Source organism: Sitophilus oryzae, unplaced genomic scaffold (genome assembly GCF_002938485.1).
Source record: "Sitophilus oryzae breed Bouriz unplaced genomic scaffold, Soryzae_2.0 scaffold_177_pilon_pilon, whole genome shotgun sequence".
Classification (NCBI taxonomy): domain Eukaryota; kingdom Metazoa; phylum Arthropoda; class Insecta; order Coleoptera; family Curculionidae; genus Sitophilus; species Sitophilus oryzae.
The window spans coordinates 3391600-3402755 of record NW_022146479.1 but is presented as its reverse complement, the minus strand read 5'-3'; the positions used below and the strand labels follow the sequence as shown (position 1 = coordinate 3402755).

The following is an 11156-nucleotide window of genomic DNA, read 5'->3' as shown; positions in this document are numbered from 1 at the left end:
GCACGACATGTATCATAATTATATTATATTAATATATATTAACAATTCTTTTATTTAAGTCATTTCTAGTACACATATATTATAAATATTGTTATACAATTTTTTTTGTTCATACGCATATAAATTATAAAAGCTAAAAATGTTAATACTTCTTATTCTGGAATAAAAGTTTAAATTAATACCTATATAGAAATAAATAACAGCGATATAATAATACCGTACTATAAAAAAAAACGGTGACCAGTTAGCTTAAAAATGACAATCGATAATATTTCCTATATAATTTTACATAGAAAAAAATAGCGATCTTCATTTCCAAACCATCTCTGACACCCTTTTTTTTTCTCGCGCGTATGACATAATAAAAATATACGTTTACTCTTATTATAAATAAATTTAAAATTAACTAGTAATTAAAATATACAAGGTGTATCAATATTCTGTAGACATATTTTTGCAATCAAAATAAGTTGAACACAATCTATCCCTATATAAATGTACCTTGTTTCTGCGTTAGAGGGCATCAATCAAAAATGAATCCAAACGTTAATTAATTTAAAATTTCGGTAGCTTATTGTCAAATGTCATTTGTGACACTGACATAACATTCCGCATTTCTACCAACTAGTCAGCTTCGGAACACTTTTTATTCTCATAAAGCATGTGCGGTGGTGTGCTTTTACAAAGACACAAAAAATGTAGTAAATACCAGATGGACCATTTTACAAAAAAAATAAGTCGTCGGTGGAGTGGGAAAATATTTCTACAAAAATTTATGTAGGAGTGGGGGTAGTGTTCACCCTTAGTAAAATGTTAAAGAGCTTAGCATAAAATAGATACCCCAGTCCCACTCAAATCGGGTTTTCGAATCTTAAAATATCTTAAAAAATTCTTTAAAAATGATTATTTTTCTAAAATTTCATGTCCTCTAACGGACAAACGAAGTACTTTTGTATAGAGGTATATATTGCCCAATTAACTTATTGTGATCCCAAAATACATAGTAGTTTGATGTCCACGGAATATTGAAACACCTTGTATATACCTACTTTAACAAATATAAATTTTATAACACTTTATAATAGCATATAGCAGATGAAAAATAAAATCTAAACGCACTTATCACGACACGTACACATATTTAATTTTCAAATTATAAACAACATTATATAAAAATCTACGTATATACAGTATGTCTCCATAAAGAACTAGATAGTCTCAAACAACTATTTGAGGTTATATTATCACTGAATTATTTTTTTTTATTTAGCAAGTAGGTTTTTATTTGGTTCTATCTAGTAACACTAACGGCGCATTTAATTTTTTTGTTAGTTCCTATATTTATTTTTTTCTTCTATAGCCTAAGAGGTGATTTGTGTTAGATTATATTTAATGCAGTCATTTTTGATGATTGTTTTTATGTTCCTAGGTTTATAATAATAAATAACTATTTAACGATTAAAAAAACTAAATATCTTAAAAATACAAATATTATTTTTTTGTAAATTAAAATGTTCTATAAATTTTTTAGCTAGGTTTTTAAAATATCTCACATCAAACATAAGACATAGTTGAATAAATAGGTTATAAAGTTAGGGACTATTTTATTTAATACCATAAAATAGAAAAAAAAACACAGTAACCGTTCAAATTACAATTATTGATGATAATTTAAGTCTATATTTTTTTAATTAAAAATTGACATAAAAATTTGTAAAAAAAAATATTGTACAACTTCTTGTACAACAAAAATGCCTTAATTGATTATTGGTTTGAAGTAGTGATGGGATAAAGATTGATTATTGGTTTGAAGTAGTGATGGCGAAAATTCGCTCGAGTACTCGATTATCGACATAACCGACATCGCTCGATTATGAACGAGCGATGCAAGTGATGAGTACGAAGCGACGAACGCAAGCGATCCTAGAATGAAATAAATTGAAATCCGATTTTAATGTGACATACTCGATAAAAAGCCGAGCGAATTTTCTACATACATTGCAGGTAGCAAATTTATACGACGCCGTATATGCCGGTTGCGTCTCAAAAGTGGCTCACCTCTATAACTTTTTTATTTTCTTAGATTTTTTTAGATTTAGTATGTTAGTATATGACTTAAATTAGGATCGATTGACGTATTCAGTTGTTTTCTGTCACTTCCTGTTTCACCGGAAATGACTACAATTTTTGATTTTTAAATGGCACCCTCGGTATTTTTTACTTTATTCGATAGAAAATGATATTCTAAATACAATGACGTATCATATACCACCTTTTGACATATTCGCTTAAAAACAAATTGTATTTTAAATTTCAATCTAGAGTGCCATGGCTGTGTTAAAAACACTAATTTTTAATCAAGAAGCCTTGGAAAAATAGATTTGATCGTCTAGTGTTTTAAGTGTCTTGCCCTGGCCGGTTAAAAGATGCCCAAATCGTATTTTTGATCATATCTCGTTTTTTTTTTTCAAATGGAACGAGGGTGGATCATTAGCATATTTCGAAAAATATTTTTTTTTTCAAATAATTTGATACCACACACTTGGTACTTCGAGTCAAATTGTCGTTATGAACCGCATATTACAATTTCAAATAAACCATATGCGAAAATGTCATAAGTTGACATGTGATATGTCATTCTATTCAGAGTCTCATTTTCTACCGAATAAAGTAAAAAAATACCGAGGGTGCGATTTAAAAATCAAAAGTTGCAGTCATTTCCGGTGAAAACCGGAAGTGACCGAAAATAATTGAATATGTCAATCAATCCTAATTTATGTCATATACTAACATACCAAATATCGTTGTTTTATCTGAAAAAATAAAAAAGTTATAGGGGGTGATCTACTTTTGAGACGCACCCGGTATATTTATCCGTTGCGTATCTGAGAGACAAATTTTTACGATCTACATCGACAATGCTTCGAAATAAACTAAATCAGGTGATCAAGCAAATCGCTCGCCGCTTACTACTTGCCGTTCATTACCGAAAGAATATGTGCCCTGTGCACGCAGCTTACTGCTTGGCGCTTGGCGTTACGAGTACTTACAACGTGCGACGGACAAAAAACCGTATTTTTAAATACGAGCGATATATCGCTCGAGTGATCACTCGGTTATTGCAATCGCTTGATACTCGAGTACTCGATTATTGAAATTAATCGGTTTTCCCATCACTAATATTTACCACTTTCTTTCCTCACTAGCTTGTGCGTCAAAGCATGGTCAAGGTCATGTCGTGACACACCACGGCCTTGAATTTTTCAATCATGTTTTATTTTAATCAAATCATGTTTTACTGACTAGATTTATCTTAAATATTAATTTTTGACAAGTTTTTTAATAAAAAGCATATAAAGGTTGACCCAATAAAAATTATCACCGGTTGTAATTTAACAGTTCTTTTTGACAGATTTTTTCGATCGTATGGTATCTGTTTTTAGTAATATATCAACACACTTATGCCGTTTTTAATAAAATTTGGCACAGCTTGGGAACTTCTATTATATTCATAAGTTTTTGCCAAATATACCTACGGATATATAGTCATAGAGGTTTGTTTGAATTAAATCTTCAATTCAACATGTACCAGTAATTCGTAATGAAAATTAATGATTGCAAACATTTCACTAAAGGTACAGTCGAGCGTCGCGTCGCGTTTGCGTCGCGTCCACCCCATTGAACTCGAACCCCAACGCTCAGCGGACGCTAGCGCAACGCCAAACGCGACGCTGTCTGCCGGAACGGTCTAATTTAAGTTAAGTGAATTAATTCCATTTCGACACGCGGACGCGACGCAAACACGACGCGACGCTCGACGCTCTCAGCCTGAATGTACCTTAAGAGTATATTTCAATTTCTTATTTCAAAGTTTCTTATCTATTCCAATTTCCATCAAAATAAACTAAATCATGCAATTCATAATAATACTTAAAACAGTATAGATTGAAATTGTTTAGACTGACATTTGTAATTACTGAGAAATAATTACAATAAAAAATTAAAGCTTTTATTGCATAATTTTTATTGGTATGAACACCTTTTCTTTGTTAATCAATTATTTAACCTTGTATCTCATGTTTTATAAAATCAAATTAACTTTTATGAGCTATACTACCTATAATTTACAAAAATATTATTTAATATAATAACTAATATAATTTTATAACGTCCTGTTGCACCAAAAATAAATAAATTTTTAATAATACTTAATATTCATATATCTGTTTGAATTACACATTTTTTTATAAAAAACAAACTTTAAAAAAATAAAGCTATATGTTTAGTGACAACAGGAGCATTATAATTGTATGTCTTAATACATTTATATTAACAAATTATAGTATACATAAGTGTTATAATGTAATATACCAGAAAATACAAGAGGTTATCACAGTTATTATTCATAAACCTTACTGAAAAAGAGTACCAATCCTTGTGTGAAAGTTTACAGAGTCTGACAAATACATTTAAAACGTACAGACGCTGTCATCCTCAACGGACAACCTCTCTATCCAGCCGGATCAAAGCGAAGCAAAAAAATAAACCGAAAAAAAGCCAGTTGTAAACCAGCGGATATTCAGAAAACGTCACAATTCATCTTCGATACTCACGCCCCTCAAACTCATTCATACAGCTGAGTTTTGATTGCTTTGGTTTTAATAATTTTTTTCAGGTATTAAAATACCCCACGCAAAGTCCTGAAGCGTTAAATATGATTTTGCCTTGATGTAAGGAATCAAAGACGAATTGTAACATTTTCTTAATATTTGCTTTTATATATAATTGATAAGTTAAAGTTAAGTTTAAGAAAAAATAATGCGAAGTTAATTACCTATCCACACACATCCCGGCCTATACACGTAAAAACCGGCAACACTGTATGCCGCTTTTTATTTTGTCTCTCTGTCTGTCAACCCGTCATTTATTTTTATCTTTGTCGCATGTATTAAAAAAGAGGCCACCAAGATAAAATGTCCAGGACAGTATACTGATTTTAAAAGAACGAAATATAAAATAAAAAAAATATAACACAAAATAACAACCTTCCTGTATACTCTGGCATACAATCGGACTTTTCCCTTGTTTTTTGATGTCCTAGAACAACAAGAACGATACCCGAGTGCGTCTCGAGTCTCCCTTGTTGCGTCTGGACATCCCCAACTGTCATAAGCTTTGATCGGAGCCGGATGCCGTGCCGCCCTTGCTGTCTCCCGTCGCGCCTCCGCCACTGGACGAGCTGCCCTCGCCGCCCATGCCCCGTCCCGAACCGCCGCCGCTGCCTCGGAACTCCAGCTTGTACTGCAACAGGAGGAAATGGCACATTTGTGCGAGGTATATTAGTATATTTTCGGTGATTTAAAAAAGGAAATGTTTGGTTTGAGAATTTGTTTTAGATAGCCAGTGTATTACTAAATTATTTTTGAGTTATTGTTATTAAAATATACATTAAAAAATATGATCGAAAAAAAAACAGGAGTCACAATAGCCTTTAATAAGGTAATAGATGATAATTTCTCCCGAATATATCCTTATATAGTCTGTTCAACGATCGTTCAACGTTACGTCATCTTTATATGTCAAAAAAATTTTAAGTACGTTCTGAAATTATTAATTGACCGAGTTCAGTTTTTATTAAATTCATGTGGATATGTTAGGCCTTTATTCATTTTGATAGTTTTTCAATAAATAATTTTAGACGAATATACCAGGTTTTCCTAGATAACTCGTACCTATTTTAAAAATAAGCTTATGAAACAACTTGAGTTTATATACAACAAAATATTCTTTCTAAAAGTTAAAGATGCCTAAATTTACAGGGTTGTTCACCACATACGACACGGAGTATTATTCACTAAACTATTAGATTTTTACAAATTGTAAGCTTTGGGTTCGTTGAAGGACTACTAGAGCTACAATTTAAAAATATTTTTACAAGATACAGCGTGTCCCAAATAAATAAAAAATAACAAAGTTGTATTCTTTAAAATGGAACACCCTGTATATTATTAGAATTTTAGTTTCTACGATTAAAATAAAGGTAAATTTGATTAAGGTTTATCACACTTAAACCTTACCGTTTTTGAAATATTTTCAATTTTGTGAAATTGCAGTAAAAATTTTAAGGCTTCATTTCTCCAAGAGTATCAAAGTTTTTAATACTAAATAGTTACTGAAGTTTATTTATTGATCAGTTATTGTGTTGCAATAATAAAAATAATACTACCTCATACAGAGTGTCTAAAAAATTATTTTAAATAATTTCTAGCTTTAAACGCCAATAACTTCTTTAATTTAAATGGAACGCCCTGTATATTTTAAGAGAATCAGATGTACAATTTAATTTTCTATCAAATTGTATTATACCATTTTTTACCTATCCCTTCAAGTTTTCGTAGACAATGCATTTTCTTATAATTTAGACCTCATTTATCAATATACCCATGGAATATTGACATTTTAGATTGTTTTTAAAGCAACAAATGTACAAAATGATTTTTAGCAAAACGATAATATTACTAGCCCATTTGTATGCAAAAAAGAAATTTATTTAAATCTTTATAAAAGAGTATACCATTACCTAATTAAATATAACACTATTATTTCCGCCCAAATACTAATTAATTACATACTTAATTGAGTTCGTTAATAAATTATTCTAAATAAATGTGGATTTGAATCACAAATCAATATAGTAATAAGTTATGAAAATGAACGTCTCTGTTGTTACAAATAAGCATTTATTAAAAAATGAAATATCATTTTTAAGGTGTTAGTTTTTACCACACTGACTAATACACATAGAAAACTCAGTTTTTTAGTATTTGGGACAATTATTATTAATCGACGCAAACAGCCAGTTAATGTAATTTGAATACCGGAATCATATTAATTGGTCCTCTTTAACAAATATTTAAACAGTTTTTTTTTATTTTTTTAATGAAATAAACGAATTATATTGACAATATTAGCAACTCTACTCTTTAAAAATTTGGTACATCTTTAAAAATAAAATCTAAAATGTCAGTATTCCATGGGTATATTGATAAATAAGTTCTAAATTACAAGAAAATGCATTTTCTACGGAGACTTAAAGAGACAGGTAAAAAATGGTATAATACAATTTGATAGACAATTAAATCGTGCATCTGATTCTTATAAAATATACAGGGTGTTCTATTTAAATTAAACAAGTTATTGCCGTTTAAAGCTAATAATTATTTAAAATAAATTTTTAGATACTCTGTATAAGGTAGTATTATTTTTATTATTGCAACACAATAACTAATCAATCAATAAATTTCAGTAAATATTTAGTATTAAAAACTTTGATACCCTTGGAGAAATGAAGCCTTAAAATTTTTACTGCAATTTTACAAAATTGAAAATATTTCAAAAAACGGTAAGGTTTAAGTGTAATAAACCTTAATCAAATTTACCTTTATTTTAATCGTAGAAACTAAAAATGTAATAATATACAGGGTGTTCCATTTAAGAAAATACAACTTTGATATGTTTTATTTATTTGGACACTCAGTATCTTGTAAAAATATTTTTAAATTGTAGCTCTAATAGTCCTTCAACGAACCCCAAACTTACAATCTGTAAAAATATCATCGTTTAGCTACAATACTGCATATCGTATATGGAATCGTATATGAACAACCCCGTATATTAAATATACTCGTACTTCTTAAACTGTATAAGAAATACCTATTTTCAAAGCATCAGCAACATTCTGTTTTATTTAAAAACGTAGTTAATTTGTGTTCAATTTATATTAAAAATGACAGAAATATTAGTTAAAAATTAATATTCAAATAGAAAACACGCACAATATATTTGTTCTTATATCGATCGACGTATCAGATGTAACCATCGATTATTATGTCAAAGGCTACCTCGACGTCGCTTTTTTTCCCGATCATACGCTATTGCGCGTTTTAGCAAAACACTTATTTTAACTCAATGCAAATGTGTGCAGAATAATAAACAAATCTGTACAGGGATGGATACATATAATATAGTGTTTTTTTTATATAAAACATAAAAAATTTAATATCTCGTAAATGTGTCATGATATTTACTGATGTAAAATATACAGGATGTGACATTTATTTGCAATAGGACTGTACTTGTAATAGTCCAATTAAAATAGAAAGATCGTATACGTTATCACAGAAAAATGTTTTTCTTATATTTATAAAATAATAATAAAATATTGTAAAAAATAATAATAAAAAAAATTCTGTATTTTTAAACAGTGGTGTTGTTTTATTTAAGTCCATTAAGTCCATTTTGTTTATATTTTAAAACTGTCTTGTCAATTTAAGAGATTGTCGACTTGATGTCATTATTTATATGAATATTTTGAAATTTCTCAAATTTAGGTGGACTATTACAATCCATTTTATAATATTGCAAATAGTGGGACACTCTGCAATGACAGGGTGCTCCAGAATTAACGTTTCATTATATCATCCATAGACTTAAAGTTAATACACAAAAACATCAGCAAATTTCTTATCTCACGCTAAAACTTAAACCGTTGATTGAAAGAATTGGGGAAGATACGCAACCTAATGGATAAGATCTAATTGGTCAAACTTTACCACCCGCACCCTTTGTTCCCCGCAATATATAGCGATATTTTATACATTCAGCTGACTCGTGTGCCCATGTACTCTATACACTGACAGCTCGCTATTAAAATTATAAACGTCGGATTGGAGCTTCTGATTTCACGAAGTACAAAAACTACATTAGCCCACAATATTAAAAGACAATAAATTTGAATAGGCAGGGTTTCTAGCTTTTAGTTTTTAAAAAATATTTTTTTAATTTGCTGCTGAATTTCGTTAATTTCGTACTGTCGGAATTGTTTCTGCCATCAAAATTAAAACAATAAAAGACCACCAGACCACATAATACCACAATTACAATTCAAGTTTTTATTTCAAATTGTAGACATATACTATGTCCACGGATTGTCTTTACAAGAGGACAAACTTTTTTATTAGTGACATTTTGACAAAAATTCATTCTCAAGAAGATTTTTGCTTGTTCTAAAATGCTTAATCCGTTCATACCTTTCCAAATTTTCGTACCGTTTTAGAGAAAATTAAAAAAAAACATGATAGAAAAATATGGTTTGGTAGTATATATAGTAATTGGCGTTTTTATAGTAATATAATTTTGTTTTCATTCCTTGATAGATTATTATTGGCAGAATTTTAATTAATGTCAATTTTTTTTCTGATATAACATGCTAAAGACGTACAAAATTTATTTAGTTCAATGCTACGGAAAGGGTGATAATAGTTATCGGAAAATGTAATACTTTAACAACAGCAAAAATATGATAGTACGAGAGCTAGCAACGTCGGAAAAACAAGTATTTTAAGACGTCTGGCTCTTTGATATACCTTTTACTATGCTCTCTAGAACAGCATGCGGGCCGTCTGGCTGTCGGTAAACGTTGCGTTCCCTACTGCGCATTGAAAGAAGATCCTATATTTTTATTAGTTCTTTAAATTGTAGTATTGAATATAAACCGAACATATCTCCATAGCGCAGTGCGTAGAGTTTCCGACCACGAACCGATGATTCAGAGTTCGAATCCGGGTCAGGGCAAAGACTTTTTTATTTTATTTTCGTTTATATTCTAATAGTAAAGTATTAAATATTTGTTTTTTTTTTAATTACCAGAATTATTTAATACTTTACTATCAGAATATAAACGAAAATAAAATAAAAAAGTCTTTGCCCTGACCCGGATTCGAACTCACTGCGCTATGGATACATGTTCGGTTTATATTCAATACTAGATTTTATAGGGCTAAATTAATAAAAAATATAGGATCTTCTTCCAATGCGCAGTAGTGAACTCAACGGGTATCGGCAGCCAAACGGGCCGCATGCTGTTCCAGAGAGCATAGTAAAAGATATATCAAAGAGCCAGACGTCTTAAAATACTTTCTCGAAAACGTTGCTAGCTCTTAGACTATGACGTTAATAAAAAGTAATAATACCCATCTATCAAAGAATAAAATCTAGTTTATATTAGGTACCATAGAAATTTTTAGGACTTAATAGGAAAAAATTTAACCATATTTTCTTTTTAATTTTCTCTAACACGGTCTGAAAATTTGGAAAAGTTAAATAGGATTAACCATTACAGAACCAGCAAAAATCTTTATAAAAATGCATTTTTCTCAAAATGTCACTAATAAAAAAGTTTGTCCTCTTATAAAGACAATCCAGAGATATACTGTAGATTGAGATATATCTTGGTAGCAGAACTTAATTCTGAAACACCCTCTATAGAGAGTAGGCAAAAATATATACAAAGCCTTCTTTAAATGTTCTATTTCTATATTACCAGTGATATCGATGATTGAATCTAATAAAGGACAGTGATAAACCAAAACATACCAAACTTTCAAATATATGTGAGAGCTCTGAAAACTATTTCAGATGTAGAATGACCAGAAAGTATTATGATCTAGCAGGCTGCAGACGATGACAGAAAATCAATCGTATAGTAAAGCTAGTTAGCAATGAAGAACAGCTGTATCATAAAACTTTTTAATCATATTATATTATATTTGCAATATAATCTGTGTAAGTACTACGTTCTATGGGAACTCTAAAAAATACTACTATTTTGCCTAGCTAGGATATTTGGTTTTCTTCAAATAAATCTAATATCAATATACACTCAGCAGCACGGCAAACGGGCACCTTAAATTTTTTATGTATTTTAAAGTTAAATAAGTGTATTTTGTTCTAGTGAGCCGATTTTGATGATTTTTAAGCAACATGTAGCTAAATTATTTGACTTTTTAGTATCTCTTTCTAAATAAATAATAAAAGTTCCATTCCATCATCATTCGAGGAAAAACAAAATGTTGTAGTGATGGGTGGTTATTTAACTATCTGTTATTTTATAACAATTATTTAGAAATAACATAACGCAACCGTTACTACTTTTAAAAAATAACAGATATAAAATATCGACACGCAGAGATCGACTGTTCGTGAAACGAAGTCGGCGCTCTGCACCGCCACAAAATTCGATGCTGCTCCAAGCAATTCCAAAAAACAACTAGTATGGATGGAAGATGGAAAACGTTGTTTCGTCAACCATCGATACA

At 29.9% G+C, this 11156-nt stretch overlaps 1 protein-coding gene across 1 annotated transcript in view; it reads right to left on the bottom strand.

Annotated features, from left to right (window-relative positions):
• Positions 1-3731: 3731 nt before the first annotated feature.
• LOC115882368 (alpha-catulin) overlaps positions 3732-11156 on the bottom strand; it is an 87622-nt gene continuing 80197 nt past the window's right edge. Inside the window, exon 12 of the mRNA XM_030900416.1 lies at positions 3732-5301. Coding sequence (XP_030756276.1) covers positions 5167-5301 — 135 coding nt within the window. The 3' untranslated portion in view covers positions 3732-5166. The remainder of the gene's footprint in view (positions 5302-11156) is intronic.